The sequence below is a fragment of the Gouania willdenowi genome, chromosome 10, assembly GCF_900634775.1.
Source record: "Gouania willdenowi chromosome 10, fGouWil2.1, whole genome shotgun sequence".
Classification (NCBI taxonomy): Eukaryota; Metazoa; Chordata; class Actinopteri; order Blenniiformes; family Gobiesocidae; genus Gouania; species Gouania willdenowi.
Window position 1 is genome coordinate 14,568,783 of NC_041053.1, and position 19,146 is coordinate 14,587,928.

Below are 19,146 nucleotides of genomic sequence, written 5' to 3' on the forward strand. Positions count from 1 at the left end.
ACTGAGTAAATTCATATTTTTTGTTTTAAAATGATCAACGAACATTGTAAAACTACAGAAAATGAAGTGACCAGCCAACCATCAAATGCATCACATGATCATAGCCGACCAATCAGATTAAATGTAATGCACGAATCAGCATTGAACGTAGGTTTTTTTTTAGAGTTCATAATTTTACTTAAAGCCATGATAAGTTTGGTAACATTTTACATATAGTTTTATAAATAAGGCTGACATTAATATTATGACACCTTTGGAGCTATGTTGGCAATTTTTGAAGAAAATTTTATTTTATACAGATGCCTTTGTGGAAAACAAATTAAGTTCCAATTGAATAAGATTGGGTCTCTTCCTTTTTGAGTTTCTACAGAAGATGATTACTGTACGCAAGGGAACCGTGTCAATATTTAATACCAAAAATAAACATGGGGGGTGAAAGTAACTGTAGTAATGTTTACTTTGATTACTATTTATTTGAGCTACTTTGTACTTGAGTATTTTTGTATGACTTACTTGTACTTGAGTACAATTTAAATGACAGTACCTATACTTCTACTTGAGTAGAGATATATAGTGACTCTTTATACTTCTTAAGGAGGCAGGTTTGTATGATTTTATTTGTGTTCTTGTGATGGACTTTCTTTCTCTTTTTTCACCCTCCTGTGATTATTGATCATCATCAGCTCATAGCTTCCTCCTCAGTAACTATGACGGACGTCTGGAACCTTTCCATAGGAGGTATCCGGCATCGCTTGCACTTTTGTCTGTCGCTAGGGGGCGCGCGTGCAGCTTGGCTCCTACTGTGCGTGTGCGTGTGTGTGTGTGTGCGCGAGCGCGCTGTGTGTGTCCTATGGTCATGATTGGGACACATGCACATCACATCACGTCGAGCCTCTCACTTTGAGGAAACACGCGGTCTGTAGTCCATCAGTCACAGACGGTCTGTAGTCCATCAGTGGGGTGGGAGGAGTCAGAGCTGTCCAAAGGCACGAGCAGTCAGTCAGCGTAGCCAATCAGGGCACAGAGTAAATGTCGCTTTAGAGCAGCAGGAGTTGTTGGAGCTGCTCGGTCTGCAGAGACGGAACCAGGACTCAGGACGCAGGGACCCATCACCCAGATCACAACAGCAGGTCCTAGTCTGGAGCTCCTTCGGTTCTTTGGTCGGATGTACTCTGCTCCCCCCCCCCCCCAACTCAGATCTTTGGTGGATTATTACATGTTGAAGCTCCTTTGGGCTGTGCGCACTAGCCCCAGCCTCGGTGCGCTTGGTTGAGATGCGCGCTGAGCTCTCCAGGACGCACGGAGTGTACACGCAGTTCGCACTGAGCTCCACGAGCAGAAGATAAAGGCTTATTACGTTTATCATTACCTAATAGAAACTCTGCAGCAGCTGCTCCGTGTGCGCATGTTTAAGTGTGGAGAGCCGTGCGCGCTTTGGGGAGTTTAAAGTGATGGACCGAGTGAATTCTTCTCCTTTTTTCCGAGGATAATAAACCTATCAATGCCATTTATTTTCATCCGCGTGCACGTGTTGGTTTGGAGATGATTTGGTTCTGGATTGTTCTAATCTTTGCTGATGGAGGCTTGTCTCAGATCCGGTACTCAGTCCCGGAGGAAGCAGAGCACGGGACCCTGGTGGGGAACATCGCGGAGGACCTGGGACTGGACCTGACCAAGCTGGCCTCCCGTCGCTTCCAGATCGTGCCCAGCTCGCGCACACCGTACCTGGAGCTGAACCTGGACAACGGGGTTTTGTTTGTGAACGAACAGATCGACCGGGAGCGGATCTGTAGGCAGAGGGCGAGCTGTCAGCTCAACCTGGAGGTGTTCCTTGAGAACCCGCTGGAGCTGTTTAGGGTCGAAGTTGAAGTGTTGGACATTAACGACAACCCGCCCAGTTTCCCTGAGACCGACATCACGGTGGAGATTTCTGAGAGCGCCACCCCGGGGACCCGGTTCCCCCTGGAGAGCGCCTTTGACCCGGACGTGGGTTCTAACGCACTGCGCACCTACGACATCACCACCAACAACTACTTCTACCTGGACGTGCAGACGCAGACCGACGGGAACCGGTTCGCGGAGCTGGTTCTGGAGAGGCCTTTGGACCGGGAGCAGCAGGCGGCTCACCGGTACGTCCTGACCGCAGTGGACGGGGGTCAGCCCCCCCGCACAGGCACTGCACTGCTCGTGGTCAAAGTGTTGGACTCCAACGACAATGTGCCCGTGTTCGAGCAGCCCGTTTACACCGTGACCCTGTCCGAGAACGCGCCCGCGGCGACGTTAGTGATCCAGCTGAACGCCACAGACCCGGACGAGGGTCAGAACGGGGACATAGTCTACTCCTTCACTAACCAGGTGTCCAGCGAGGTGAAGCAGCGCTTTGGGATCGATCCGCGCACGGGGCGCATCGAGGTGCGCGGGCACGTGGACTTCGAGGAGAGCAGCCTCAGTCAGATCTTCGTCCAGGCCAAAGACCTGGGACCAAACGCCGTGCCCGCGCACTGCAAAGTTTTAGTCCAAGTCACGGACGTGAACGACAACGCCCCAGAGATCACCTTCAGCACCGTCACCGAGTCCGTGAGCGAGCGCGCGGCTCCGGGCACCGTCATCGCCCTGCTGAGCGTCACGGACCGGGACGCGGAGGACAACGGACTGACCCACGTTGAGATCGTTGGAGACGTTCCGTTTAAACTCAAAACTTCCTTCATTAACTACTTCACCATAGTGACCGACGGCCCGCTGGACCGGGAGCACGTGGACCACTACTCTGTGACGGTGCTGGCGCGCGACAAAGGCTCTCCTCCTCTCAGCAGCACCAAGTCCATCCGGGTCCAGGTTTCAGATGAAAACGATAACGCGCCCACGTTCACGCAGCCGCTTTATGACGTGTACGTGACTGAGAACAACGTGCCCGGCGCGTACATCCACGCTGTGACCGCAGGGGACCCGGACCTGGGCCAGAACGCCCTGATCAGGTACTCCATACTGGACTGTGAGATCCAGGGCATGTCAGTGAAGACCTACGTGTCCATTAACGAGGAGACGGGTTACCTTTACGCTCTCAGGTCCTTCGACTATGAGCAGCTTAAAGACTTCACCTTCATGGTGGAGGCCACAGACGCGGGGACCCCAGAACTGTCCACAAACACCACAGTTAAAGTCATCATCGTTGACCAGAATGACAACGTGCCCCAGGTGGTGGCCCCGCTTAGTCAGAACGGGTCTGCCAAGGAGCCCTTGCCCCGCTCCGCTGAGCCCGGGTACCTGCTGCTGCGTGTGGTTGCCATGGATGCAGATGATGGAGAAAACGCTCGCCTGTCTTACAGCATCCAGCGGGGAAACGAGAATGGAATGTTCCGGATGGACTGGAGGACGGGAGAGCTGAGGACAGCGAGGAGAACCTCAGTGAAACGAGACCTGCAGCAGTTCTACGAGCTGCTGATTGAGGTTAGGGACCATGGACAGCCGCCGCTCTCCTCCTCCACCAAAGTGCATGTGGTGCTGGTGGACAGCGTGGTGGAGGGGCGCAGTGGTCCTGGTGGGACGGCCACCAAGACCACAGACAGCGCCCTGGACCTCACCCTCATCCTCATCATCGCCCTCGGGTCTGTGTCCTTCATCTTCCTCCTGGTGATGATCGTGCTGGCCGTGCGCTGCCAGAAGGACAACAAGCTCCGCCTCTACACCTGCCTGACCACCGACTGCTACCCTTGCTGCGGCTGCTGTTCACGCCACAGCCGCAGCCGCAAGAAGAAGAAGCTCAGCAAGTCCGACATCATGCTGGTCCAAAGTGCGGTGAATGTGGGGGGGGCGTCCAGCACCCAGGTCCCCGTGGAGGAGTCGGGCAGCTTCGGCTCGCTCCACCACAGCCAGAACTACTGCTACCAGGTGTGTCTGACTCCAGAGTCGGCCAAGACCGAGCTGATGTTCCTTAAGCCGTGCACGGCGTCACGGAGCACGGATGCAGAACACAGCCCGTGTGGCGCCGTCGTCACGCCGTACACCGACCAGCAGCCTGATGTCATATCCAACGGGAGCGTCTTATCCAATGAGGTGAGAGCGCTTTAGCACCTGATCAGGCCTGTTTCATACACATCATTTCTACCACAGGTGTCAAAAGTACTGATATATCCTACTGAAGTAAGGCAAGGCAAGGGAAACTTATTTGTAGAGCACATTTCATACACAAGGCTATTTAATGTGCGTTATATCATCAAAAAGTGCAACAGAAAACATTCAATAGCCTAAAAATCAATAAGAACAATAAATCAACAATAACAGGATTACAAATCTCCCTCTCAGTCATACACAGTAGAGAAAAAGAGTGCCTTTAATAAGTCCTGTTACTGGATGGAAATTGTACTCATGTAAAAGTAAAATGTAGCCCAATTAAATTGTACTCACAGTAAAAGTTACTTGTTACTTTCAGCCCCTACGTTTATTGTTAGTAATAAATATTGCCACGGTTTCTTTACATACAGTAAACATGACATGTATAAACTTCAAAAAAAGGATGAGACCAAATCTTGCACAATTGGAACTTAATTTATTTTCCACAAAGGCGTCTGTATAAAATAAAAGGTTTGTCAAATTGTTCAATTATTATAAAAAAATAATAATAAAAAAATAACACCAGTGAATTCAATTAAAAATAAAAATACTCTCAGGCTCTAAGTAAAGATAGTGGCTGGATGTTGATCAGAAACGGCACGACGAAGAACATATGGATTATGTTCAATGTGTCATGAAACACAAATGAAAAATAATAATTTACTCAGTAACAGTTGGGTGTAGAAATGTGATTAAATACTTCTTTTAAAATGTATTTAAGTACAAGTAAAATTCATGATTTAGAAATATAAAAGTACAACTACCCATAAAAGCAACTCCATTACAGCAACATGAGTACTTGTAAACCAATACTTTCACCATTTTAACCCCATTGACCTGCTATTATTCTTACATTGTAGAGCATGTGTCAAACTCAAGGCCCGGGGGCCAAATCTGGCCTTTTAGAGCATCCGATTCGGACTGCAGGAGGAAGTGAAAATGACAGAGAAGACATGAATCATTGTGTAAATCAGTGTTTCTCAAATTGTGTACCCTTAGGGTGGATATGGGCACCTCGGTTTAATTTTTTTGTGGCCCCCAAAGCAAATAAGAAAAGAAAAAAAAAGAAGTTGGAGGGAATATGAAGCCCAACACAATGTAACAAAGTACACAAATGCACACACATTCCAAAAATACACAAAATGACTCATAAAACATAAAATGACAACAAAAACCACTTAAACAAAACAAAAACACAGAACAGAACAGCTCCAAAGGCACAAACTGTCAACACATTTTGACAAAATGACAATAAATGACAGAAAACAACTACAAAAATACACAAAGTGACCCCCACAATGCACACATAAACAACTAAAATGCTGAAAAAATACAAAATAAATTACACTAAGAACACAAAAAGAAACCAAAAACAAAAACACAAGTATTGACTCCAAAAATGCACAAAATGACTAAAAAACTGATGTTACATCAAAACCACAAAGACAAAAAACAACAAAAAAGTTATCCTTTTTCTCCTCTGTATTAAAGCTCTGATTGGCCCTTTTTCTAAACACTCACATGAATGTTGATAATGTGGCCCTCGGATCAGATACAATCACGTTTGTGGCCCCTGCTGTGATAGAGTTGCTCATTCCTAGGGGTGCTACAGGGGGTACTGGAGAGAGAGAGAGAGAGAGAGAGAGAGAGAGGGTGGGGGGGGGGGGGGGGGGGGGGGATTATAATAATAATGAGGATGCAAATGATTTTGATTGGAACATGAACTGTGGGAGGTTACCGTAAATTATAAAAACTGTGAGAATAATAATTTTCAGGTGGCACTAAGCACTGTTTCATTCCACTTATTTACAAAATGAGATAGTTTCCAATGTGTGTTGTTAACCCTCATTCATTCCATCATTATGCTCCATAGTTGTTTTTTTACAGGATACTGAGCAACATGTTGTAGTCAGACAAAGAGGGTGCTTGCTTTCAAAAGTAGGAGAAAGGGACGACTTTAGCCAAAAAAGGTTTGGGAACCTCTGATGTAAATTACCAAATAATTCAGTTCAAAATCCTGCAATTTTTCTCAAATAATTCCACAAAATCTCTCCAAATCAAATAAGCAAACTTGGGCACGTTAATGTTAATGAATTACTCATTTTCCAACCTGAAATCTGCGGCCCACTTGTGATTGAACTGGTTCGTATTTGGCCCCTGAACTAAAATGAGTTTGACACGTGTGTTTTAGGGGGAACTAACAGCTAATCTAAATCCTTTGTGTAACATGAGGAGAAGGTGACAGGGTGGACACGCTGACATGTTGCCTTCAGCCCAAGTGAAGGGTTTATAACTCTGTGGACAAATAACAAAAGAACACGCTTTAAAACTCAGGCTGCTGCAGTGTGTGTGTGCCTGTGCCTGTGCTCGTGTGTGTGCGTGTGCAGTGAACATGGAGAGTTTTCTTTGGTTTAACACAATCATTTGATAGAGCAGGGGAGCAGCGAAACACTGGAAGGGGGTTGCAAGATGCCTTCAAGAAACATGATTATTTTTGATAAATTTGAGTCAATTTTTGCTTATTTTTACCCTTTTTCTGCAACTACACTAAGAAATGCATTTTTTGCTACATTATTCCCAATTCTGCCACTTCTCCATCACGTTTCAATGCATTTTCCTCACATTTGTTCCCCTTTCTTTCATTTTCGGCACTTATATACCCTTTCCACAACTTTTCCCACCCAATGTCACATATGTTGACTCATTATTGTCATTTTTAACCTCTTTTCATCATATTTCATGCATATTTTTGCCAATTTAACCACATTTATGATTTGTCATGCCCATTATTTCAAAACCACAGCAAAATTACACAGAATGACAGAACACATGTAAAAAAACATACAATCAAAATACACAAAATAACTGAACCGCAGTTCAATTGAACTGTTATATTAATTGATATACACGGGGAATCTGTTGGTTTGCATTTTTATGAAAGGAATTAATGAATAAATATCAAAAATATCTAACCTCACAAGACCGCAATAAAAGTAACAGAAAAAACACACACAGTGATGACAAAAATACACAAAATGACTCCAAAAACTGCAACTAAAACACAAAATGAATTCAAAAACATACAAAATGACCCAAAAAATAGACAAATTGACAAAATAAAAACACACAAACCCTTTGTTTTTGCCTGAATGTTGATCATGTGACCCTCAGATCAAGATAATCACATTTTAGCGGTCCCCGCTCTGATAACCTTTGTCCATCACTGGGGTAGGATGTGTTTAGTCCAGTTTGTAAATCGTTGAGCTTCTCTCTGTGTTTCAGACCAAGCATCAGCGAACGGAGCTCAGCTACCTGATGGACAGGCCGCGACGTGTCAACAGGTGAGTTACCGTATACTTGCTTACTATCGCGCTCTTCCTGTAGCTGGATGAAGGTGGTGAAGCTGTCTTCCTGGGTTTCAGTTCGGCCTTCCAGGAGGCGGACCTGGTGAGCTCCAAAGACAGCGGCCATGGAGACAGCGAGCAGGGAGACAGTGACCACGACGCCAATCGAGGACAGTCCTCTGGTAAGGCTTGGACTGTTTCTAATGCAGTGGTGGGAGGTCCAGCAGGACATTAGAAGTTATCATCTATTTTTATACAAACTGAAATTCCAAATACTCAGATTTAGGAGCACACGAGGCGCCACGGGTGCTCCTAAATCTGAGTATTTGGAATTTCAGTTTGTAGGTGCTGTTCATCTAATAATCAGAAGTGAAAGTAATGGATTACAAAGTACTCATGTTACTGTAAATGAGTTGCTTTTATGGGTACTTGTACTTTTTTGAGTGTATTTATAAATCAGTAATTTTACTTGTACTGAAGTACGTTTTAAAAAAAGTAAAGGAATTACTTACATATTTACAACCAACCATTACTGAGTAAGTAGTTGTTTTTTATTTTAAAATGATCAACGAACAATGTGAAACTGCAAAAAGTGCCAAAGTGAAACAATTAAATGCATCACATCATAGCCGACCAATCAGATTTAACGTAATGCACGGCACCAAAACAGCATTGAACGGAGGTTATTTTCTCAGTTTTAGAAGTTCATAAATGTAGTTATACTTAAGGTGTGTTCACACTGAACGCGACTGTAGCGCTGCCGTCACTTAAATCGCCCCTGATGAGTCGCTTGCACATAGTGGTGATTTTTGGTCACTTCATCGCTCCAGTGACACGATCACCAGGGAACAGTGTGTGTGTGTGTGTGTGTGTGTTGAGCCGTTGACAGGGTAGAGGGAAAGAGAGAGAGGGTTGATCACTTTTTTTCTTTCTTGCTCCGCTTTTACGGTTTAAATGATCAACTTACGGAGATATTAATGGATGAGTTCACTCAGAATGTGTTATGATCAGTAGTTACTGTGGTTTTCAAAAAGTTAACCGCTTTAATTTTGCCAAGATAAATTGAGGAAATTGTAAAGCCTCTGCTGCAGTTGTCTGCACTGAAGTGGGAGGGATCAGGGAGGGGCTACAGCCTCTGCTCTACAGACAGTGAAGGACGGGAGAGTTGTCGCTTGAAGTCGCTTAAAAAGTTCAAATTTTTCAACTTTGAGCGGCGAGGTCACGCCTTTATAACCGGGACCGGACAAGGAAGGGTTTGGCGTGGAGGAGAATCAACGAGGAGGTAGTAGTAGCAGGTAAAAGTTCTCTCTGTAGCAATGAGCTAGGATAGCATTAGCCGCTAATCACACCGGCTTTTTTCACTGGTGGTTTATGTTTATGAGAGGAGAAAAAGGAGCACAGCTTCTCGCTTCAGCAGGCAGTGAAACTCACCGAGTCGGATGTGTCGCTGGTGGGTGAACGCAGCATTAGCCAATCAGGACGAAGAACACAATGCGCGTTCATATGCTGTTAAAAAATGCATCAAAAATTGCGCTGTTGCTTTATAGCGAATGACTATATTGTATTACCAAAAATAAACATGGGGGGTAAAAGTAACACGTAGCTTTTACTTTGAGTAGTATTTAATAAAGCTACTTTTTACTTGTACTTGAGTATTTTATGTAGGACTTACTTGTACTTCAGTACAATTTCAATCAAGTAACAGTCCTTCTACTTAAGTACGATATATCAGTACTCTTTACACCTCTGACAATAACTAGTGCAAAAAAAGCTATGAGTGAAAGCTTTTCAGCCAATCAGCGGCTTGCACCCCACTTGGACTCTTAAGCCCCTCCCACAGGCTGCATTGTCGCCAGGAAGTTGCTTTCCTTAACCCTGTGGATGACGTCACAGGGTTAAGAAAAGGTGTTAGGAGACTTCCTAAAGGAGTTAGGAAAAGGCTATCACGTTGTTTTGACAACAACGCACTTCCACTAGGTGAAGTATTAATCTGATGGTGGCGAAGGTTAGTGACGTCTGCCGTGGTGAAAAAACTACACATTTCTGAAAATGGACTACTAATTTATAAAACTTTCCAACTCACTTTCCATTCAGAAATCAACATTAATCCAAAATAAGTATGTTTTTATGATATTGTTACATATATGCAAGATATAGGCCTACATAACGTTGTAGACATACAAATGTACAACTGTACAAAGCATTCCTAAGTGAATGAAATATGTTGAATAAAACATACTGTAACTGGCACTTGAATAAATAATGAATGCAAACTGAAAATAGACAGCAGACAAAGTTTACTGTGTTTGTTTTACAACATCTGCATAGTTGAGATATGGGTTTTAGATGATTTAAAGTTGTTCAAGGCACATTATTGCATTGGTAACTGACATGATATGTGTCCCTTTTCAGTCATCGTGAGTTTCCCTGAACGCTCTGATGAGCGTGTCCCTTTAAATGTTGTCGCCGCAAGGGATTGTGGGTCAGCATTATCTGTTCTCCTTTGGTAAAGGATGCTTTAGTGTTTCCTAGGCTGAAGGAGGTAAAACAGTGATTAAATGCATTCTAATGCCAAAAACTTCCGGAAATATTATACAATATTCACTGCGTTCACAAATTAATTAACGCTGTTAAGCCTGTAATATTGAACACAGTAATATAGACTTTAATTATATTACTTCCTTTAGATTTTAAATGAGCTGTTTTTATTATTTAAAAATGTATTTGAAATCTTTTTTTTTTTAACTTGAGCCCTGTGTCCTGTTTTTAAAGCCTTACATGAATCACTTTGAATGCCTTGTTGTTGAAATATGCTACATAATGTTGCCAATAGAAAACTGCCATTTATAATGATAATCATAGCTTTAATCGCACAAATATTATTGCCTTTAATGTAATTTATCTGAACTTTTAATTGAGAAACTCAGAGAAAAGCGCTGAAACGGAGATGGAGGAAAACCTATTATAGTGACTATTATTAACTGGCCCATCCAGTTTTCTGGGGTCCCACCCACAATTAAAATCCTGGCGCCGCTACTGTTTCGTAGTTAATATTAAAAAGTCAGTTGTAGAAGGAAAAATAAAGCTGAAATAAAAAGGCAGAAGAGGAACAGCTTTAGTTCTCACATCTTTAACCTCATAGTGTCTTTTTAAAAGGACACTCCCTCCCCCAGTCCTCAACCCCAGTCTGAATGCAGTAACACTGCCCAACTTATGTCTGACCTGTCCTCCATGTGGGAGAGGAACAGCAACACTTTCAATCTGCTGCAGATGCTGTGAGAAGAAGCTGTAAAAGATGAGATGAGTCATTCTGTGCATATATATTTAATGTGAATTTATGAAGACACTAGAATACAGCGAGTGATTTGTCTCACCACTCAGAATGGAGCAACCTATTTAAAAATGTTCAAATAATAATGTGAATTTGAGGCTAAAATTCAGAATAAAAAAGGGAGCGTCGTAAATCTAGACCAGGTGCAGTTTGAGCTAAAGTGCGCCGCAGATTAGCCAGTAATAAAATGTAATTTTAACACTTATGTGCCACAGTTTTCACTTCCATCCATGACTGATTTATACAGTTTAAAAGGAGTCGACAATAGCCAAGCAATAAGTGATAGACATCAGTCGATGCAAGAGCAACACTTTAAAAATCCTTGATTTTGTGACCATGTCTTTTGTTTTGTGGCAAAATGCTTTGAATTCAGTAAAATTGAAGGTTATTTCCACAATTTGCAATAAAATAAGACTGCAGTTTGTGTGATAGAGGCACAAAAGCCCCTGCACATATTGTATCATTTTATTAAATGTGTCCATTTGGAGGGACAAAGATAGATACAACTTAAATATTTGGTAATTTATGCAATTATTAATGTATTCTCTGTCATTTTTACTTTTTCCTGTGGGCTGAATTGGATGGTCCAAAGGGCTGAGTTTGACACGTGTGATAGGCCAGGGGTTCTCAACCTTGGGGTCAGGACCCCATTTGGGGTCACGAGACACTGAGAGGAGGTCGCCAGAAGCCTTCAAGAATATTTTTTGAACAATTTGAGCCCATTTCTGCTTATTTTTACACTTTTTCTGCAACTACACCAAACTTGCCATATTTTAAATTATTTTCATCACTTTTTCTTGCCATGTTTTTGCTCCTTTTAATCTATTTTTGCTACATTACTAACATTTTTGTGACTTTTCTATCACACTTAAATGCCTTTTTCGAAAAAATGTTTCCACTTTCAAGACATTTTTGGCACTTATAAACACTTTCCACCACCTAAAGTCACATGTTGACTCATTATTGTCACTTTTAACCCAGTTTTCACCAATATTCAGGCTTTTTTTTTTTTTTTGCCAATTTAATCACATCACAGTTTGTCATGATTCAAGCTTGTGGCTATATCTTTGTTTTGATAACATTTCTAGTGAGAAATGTACCTTAAACTGTCATAGTATCCATTCGGTTTATGTATACGATCCCTTACTTTATTCGTTTCCACGTACATTCATCCTGCTTTGTCCTGTTGCTATGGTGTTGCTAAGGACACTTAAAATATGTCAGAAGGAAGTTGAATCACGGAAGGGGTTTAGTATTTAAAACCGTACTATTTATGTAAGTTATTTATATATTAAATGTCTTTATTATATATTATATACATTATAAAGTGTAGTTCAAGACTTGTAATTAGGTAACGATGTAAATAACATTTTTTTTCTTTAAAAAAGGTGACGTGAGTCATTAGAAACCAAACCTACCTTTACTTAAAAAAAGGGATTATTTTTAGATTAATAATGTAAGAAAAAAATCATGACACAGGCATTAAACAAGGTTTTTATTATGTTTCAAAAGATATTTCAACTATTTCTGTCGAAAAAAAAACATTCAGACCATCACTGTATAGAGTGATGATGTCTGAATTTCATAGAAGTTCCACAGTGATGATGTCATCAGTCCAAGATGGGAGCCAAAACAATTTTCAAGTGAGTGCTATTGAGCAATTTTGCCATTCACATGTGCAATTCCCCCACAAGATCAACATTTTCACCAGTCCTAATATGCGTACACATTTTCACAAGTTTTGAACGTGTTTAGGCCCTCAAAAATGCAATCATTTGGCCGTAAATGAATGGATAATAATTAAAACGAGTTGCATTACAATAGGGTCCTATGCATCGCTGTGCTCGGGCCCTAATAATGGAAATCTCTGATTACCTCTATGTATTCTCTTTACTCTCTGTGTTTTATTAGTTGATTTAAAGAGTGTCCAACTCATTTTTCTAAAGTATTCTTGGTGTTTTTGAAGTGACGCAGCAACACTTCCGTCACCTTCATCGGTTTGCTGTAGGTGTATTAATGAACATTTGTCCTTGTGGAAAAACCCTTCTTATCATAGACTTCATTATGGTCGTCAGAACTAAATAAATGTATCAGTGGGCTTGATTTTCAATCTCCTCGTCCTCTTCTTTTCCACTTCATTTAATATTTTCTCCCTCTTTCCTTAATGTGGACTGCAGGCCTCCGAAGGGCTTCGTCTCATCATCACTGTGGTAACAGCTCGCTGATCTGTAATCCATTTTTCAGACCTCTGCATACCAATTACCAAATGAAGGTTGTAATCACAGTTTGTTTGCCAGTCTAACACAGATTGTTAGTGTGAAGCTTCAGAAGAAACCAGGGCTTATTTCTTCATACGTGATATACTGTAGGAGGTCCATGACTATTGATTGATTTATTTTAAGAAGAAAAAGAAAAAAATCAAAATTGCTTCCATGTTTTTAGTTATGATTTCCTTTTCGGTGCTTTTTTGATCGCGCGAGAACATAATCAAGCCACCATTCTTTGCAACACCACATTCTTTTTTAGTTAAATACAGCTGCTGTCACACAACCAGCGTGTGCGCAACAGATTCTTTTTTTCTTTACGCAGAACACAGAATGAGTGATAGATCTTTGTTTTTTCACACCTGGTAACGTCACCGTGGCATCTGGGGCTGGGATTCATCATCAGTGTTGAAGACTGACACACACACACACACACACACACACACACGGCAAGACGTTTTAACATTTAACAAAGTTTGACTATCTGAAATTAACATTGTAGATATCTGTAATTCACTACCCATAACCATACCTGTCAAGTATCCCGTTTTGGCCGGGAAACTCCCGCATTTTGCCCCTCTTTCCCGCCATCTTCCCGTATTAGTATTTTCCCTTAAATATCCCGTATTTTAATGTAATAATAATTAAAAATATGCCTTACTAAACTGAACGCTGTCACTAGCCTCGCGAGTGACAGCTCTCGTGAGATTAGTGCTGACAGCGGCAACAAACCTGGAAACAACTCAGGACAGAGATGATGAATGAAGACGTTCCGGCAAAAAAAAAACCAAAGAACTGGTGTAAATAGCTTGTAAAATGTGACAGAGAGTTTATCTTCCTAAAGACCATCAGCATGTGACACAGTTACACATTCTGTAAGATTAATAACTGAGATTTTAACGTCTACCACAGCGGAAGGAATGATGTAAGTCAGCATGAAAAATCAGCCAATCACAAGCATCACAAATATACACTGCTTTAAAAAAGTGTTAAAGAATGTAAAGTCAGCAACAAATAATAAGTATAAATATAAATAATAATGTATAATAATGAATACCAGAGAACCACATGAGTGAGCATGAGAAATTAAAAGAAAATATGTCATGAAAATAAAATGTTAATGTCTAACTTAAAGACAAGCAACGGGAAATTAACAGTAAATATTAAATGTGTTGACTTGTATATAAACTGTAAGTATATTAAATAAACACATGTGCTTCATATACACATTTATGTTTGTTATTTAGGCTGTTTTATAATTTAGGAATTAGGGCTGGGTGATATATCGAGATTCAAGACGTATCGAGTTTTCTAATTTGGCGATATAGAAAACTATAATATTACATATATATGTGTATATATATATATATATATATATATATACATATTATAGCTTATTGTGTATCAAAATACTAGTTTTAAGAGTTGCTTTTACTTCTCAGAACAACATGTAAAGCTCAGTTAGATGAATTTCTGAGTGCTCATATTGTGCATCTGTTAATAAATGTGTCTGTGTAGCATTTTGCATCACCAAATTTAACCCAGAATTGTTTTTCTGGTCAGACTTCATTTGATAAAATTATCTAGATTTATATCATATATCACCATTTTGAGAAAATATATTGAGATATGAGTTTTGGTCCATATTGCCCAGCCCTAGTAGGAATGTTCATATCATTTCAATGTTAATAAAGGTCGACCTACCAGATTCTAATCACATCATTGTATTTAGTAAGTGGTTGACAAGTGGGTATTGTAGATTTCTTGTACACCTGTCTTAAAAGATAAGGGATACTGGAGCTTGGTTGGGGGGTGGGACGACTCGTAGTGGGCATCAGAAAATTTCCCTTATTTTCAAAACCAAAACTTGACAGGTATGGTCATAATTCTATTTATAGATATTTTGAATTCTGTGGAATTCAGTTGAATTCAAGATATCTGTAAATGGAATTATGACTAGTCAAAATTACGTAGATATCTATAAATGTAACTACGGATATCTAGAATAGATAATATCAGATATCCACATTTTGGATATCTGAAATGACATTGATAACTGTAATTAGCATAAACATGACACGTAGTCAATATGGCGTTGTAGATCTCTCAAAATGAAATTATAGATAGTCATCATTTTTATTGTGGATGTACAAAATTTCCTTTTTGACTCGGCAACATTGATTTACAGAGATCTACAATGTTAACTCACTCACTGCCAGTCCTTTTCAGAGCAGCCAATATTTTCAGGCGTTTTAGATGATTTTCACAGATTTTTTAAGACCCACAGAATATTTTGTTCTATGACAATCGAAAATCTGACACCAGATTCTGAAAGATTAGACTCTGTAGTATCATCAGAAAAAATAAGTTTCACACAAATCGCCAGTTTGTGACAAAAAGCTTTTTTTGGATAAATCTATTAGTTACTTTGAAGCAATTTCTTTTTATTAGTTTTAATGACACCTCAACATTGGTTTCCTTCTATAAAGCTACAAAAACAACACTGAGACCAGGCTTTTGATGGCAACATTATTATTATATTGCTATCTATGTCACAGTTGAATGGTTTGCTTACTGTATTTTGGTGTTCTTCCAAGTCTCTCCCCGTTCGTTCCCACACACGCAACTTCCTCCTCATCTCGGACAAGCCGAGTGTCAGCGCTTGACCCGTTTTTTGGATTGTTTTCTCTCACCATTGCCACACTCTCAATAGTCCACTTAGTTCCACTCATGCTCTGGTCGAGTGTGAGCTGCTGGGAACTTCAGCATCAACTCTCGTAGCGCCATTTTCTGTCTCGTAAACTCCTTTCTTCTCCCTCTGAGCTCTGCCCATCACGGCTGATCTCTCATCCAAAGGTGCTCTGCTACCACCTACATGGCACCAGTTGGTCACTACATCATGGTACAAGTTAGATATTCACCGGAGAGCTTCGTCACACTGTCTCCTAGCAACCCCAGCCGAAAAACACAATTCACGTCCGTAGACGTCTTTGGCAGTCAATGAGTTAATTCTGGATTGTCAAAATTAGTCTGGAAATGTTAAAACTACTAGTGTTACTTGAACATGTTTTTATTTGCTCTCCCAAACAGCGCAGAATCTTTCTCATTTCACAAGTTCCCGATATACCCATAATACTGATGCACAGACCACAATACAAGAAGCAGGAGAACCTGATGAGAAGTCGTTGCTGTGCTTTTCTGGGCGTTAATTTTAGTTTTGTAAAAAAAAAAAAAAAAGTCAAGATGGAAAACAAAAGCCCAGTTCTGTGCAAATTGTGAAAGAAAGAGTTTTCCAATCACCAGAGCTCTTCCAGCCTCTGCTAGCACCTCAGTGCTAAACCATACCTGTCAAGTGTTCGATTTGAAAATAAGGGAAATGTTTCTGCGCTTGCTACGAGCCGTCCCACCACCCCAACCAAGCTCCAGTATCCCTTATATTTTAAGATAGGTGTACAAGAAATCTAAAATAGCCACTTGTCATTTATTAGCAAACAGTTGCACAAAATGTGCCACTTTTGGCTTTTTCTCCTGTAAGGGACAGCATGTGTGAGTGAGTTCTGTAGTGTGGCTTGTTATGAGGAAGGTCTGGGTTAGGACGCACTCATTAATCCATCCAACTATATGCTTTACATGTTGTTCTGAAAAGCAGCGACTCCTAAAACAAGTAATTTAATACAAAATAAACCATGAAAATAAAAAGATATTGATATAGGCGATATTATATCTTTCTATATCACCAAAATGGAATACTTGATATATCTTGAATCTCAATATATTGTCTAGCCCTAATTCCTAAATTGTAAAACAGCCTAAATTAAGACATAAATGTGTATATGAAGCACATGTGTTTATTTAATATACTTACAGTTCATATACAAGTCAACACGTTGCATATTTACTGTTAATTTAGCGTTGCTTGTCTTTAAGTTAGACATTAACTTTTTATTTAATGACATATTTTCTTTTCATTTCTCATGCTCACTCTTGTGGTTCTCTGTTATTCACTAATGACTTATTAGACACATTTGTTGCTGACTTTACATAATTGAACACTTTTTGAAAGCGGTGTATATTTGTGATGTTTGTGATTGGCTGATTATTCATGCTGACTTATGTGGTTCCTTCCCCCGTGGTAGACGTTAAAATCTCAGTTATTAATCTTATAGAACGTGTAACTGTGTCCCATTCTGCTGCTCTTTAGGAAGATAAACTCTCTGTCACATTTTACAAGCTATTTACACCAGTTCTTAGTTTTTTTTGCCGGAACGTCTTCATTCATCGTCTCTGTTCTGAGTTGTTTCCATGTTTGTTGCCGCTGTCGGCACTAATCTTGCGAGAACTGCCACCCAGGCCATTTCAGATTGAAGTTCTCGCAAGGCTAGTGACAGCGTTCAATTTAGAGAGGCAGAGGAATGTTTTTATTTATTTATATATTTAATTATTATTACATCAAAATCCTTGATATTGGCTGGAAATAGGGCTAAACTACGGGATACTTGACAGGTATGTGCTAAACATGTAGCACCAGTCCTAGTCCAAGCAGACAGTGTCTCCAATCCACACTGGAAAAGATAACAGGGTTCAGAGCCGAAATGAACAAGTCGATGAGTGACAAATGAACAAAGTCAGTGGATAAATGATTGTAGTGGACAGTAGACCACTGTCGGTGGTAGAGGATGTGGGAGGGGCTAGAAGTTTGACCCAATTTATCAACTGTTATGTAGAAAGACTATTTCAAACTAAATTCATCAGCTTCATCAGTTGCTCTGTTTATTTCATGCCACAGATATGTAGAGATTCCAACTAACCTGCAAAAAACTATCTTTACATTAAGGCTTGGTTTGGGCTTCTGTTTATTTCGTTGACTTTGTGCATGTTAATCTTACATCCACACCTTTTTATACACACACACAATGTGTTTGCTTCTCCAAATAGTTCTACATTCTGTGATCGAAGCTTATCTCTGTATTATTCTCAGCACAGGAGCAATAGATTCCATCCCTCCCGTTGTATCAGTGTGTAGTAAACCCTGTTGTGATGCTGTATTTATGGAGCTGTGCCTAATGTCTGTGAGGAAGTCCGTCCCCTCAGCAGGCCAACTGTTAGGGACTGAGAGCCAAATTAATCTGCTTTGTAACAAAGAAGATTCCTTCTCTGCTGACCACCACAAACACACACACGCACGCACGCACACACACACGCACGCACGCACACACACACGCACGCACGCACACACACACGAGCCTGTGTTCAGAGGGATTAGCAGCAGAGAGTCTGAGTTGGACAGTTCACGTTTTCAGTCACAACAGCTCACACACAAACAACAAGAGGATTTAGAGCCCAAAGACATGAATAAGCAGGATCTCGACCCCCCCAGGGGGTAAAACATATGGGCAGATGAAAACATAATATGGCTCTAGGCTGACGTTAGGACTAAATAGCTCCACTAAAGCTCCTCTGCTCTCTGATTGAAAAAAAGACTTCAAAATACCTAACAGTGCTACACTTATATTTAACAGTACTACACTTGTATTCAATAGTACTGCATTTGTATTCAATAGTACTACACTTGTATTGAATAGTACTGCATTTGTATTTAATAGGACTAAACATATTTAATAGTACTACACTGGATAGAATGAGCTCGAGCTTGTTCCAGTCATACCTGCACATCTCTCTCTCTCTCTCTCTCTCTCTCTCTCTCTCTCTCTCTCTCTCTCTCTCTCTCTCTCTCTCTCTCTCTCCAAAGCCTCCCCACAGTTCAATATCATTGAGTTTGTGCTTTAAATTAACATTAAATGAACCAAACCACAGAGACTGAACCCTCCAACCCTCCCCCAAACACACACATACACACACACACACACACACACACACACACACACGCACGCACGCACGCACACACACAGATCAAAGACGTCCCTGAGTTTTACTTTTATCTTTCTTTTATCATTCTTCCCTTACATTCGTTCGCTACTGTATCTATAATTCTGCGTAACTTCAACAACAAAAACAATCCGTCATTTATTCTGCATTTATTTATTTTTGACTCCCTAAAATGATTATATCTCCTTTTTCAAAAATGAAAAAAATAAAT

The 19,146-nt window shown here is 40.7% G+C and overlaps 1 protein-coding gene across 2 annotated transcripts in view; it reads left to right on the forward strand.

Moving 5' to 3' along the window:
* The first annotated feature begins 883 nt into the window (after positions 1-883).
* Positions 884-19,146, forward strand: part of pcdh10b (protocadherin 10b) — a 31,767-nt gene continuing 13,504 nt past the window's right edge. For both annotated transcript variants that reach the window (XM_028459012.1, XM_028459011.1), the window contains exons 1-3: positions 884-4,053; positions 7,393-7,451; positions 7,533-7,636. In XM_028459012.1, coding sequence (XP_028314813.1) covers positions 1,543-4,053; positions 7,393-7,451; positions 7,533-7,636 — 2,674 coding nt within the window. In that variant the 5' untranslated portion in view covers positions 884-1,542. The remainder of the gene's footprint in view (positions 4,054-7,392; positions 7,452-7,532; positions 7,637-19,146) is intronic.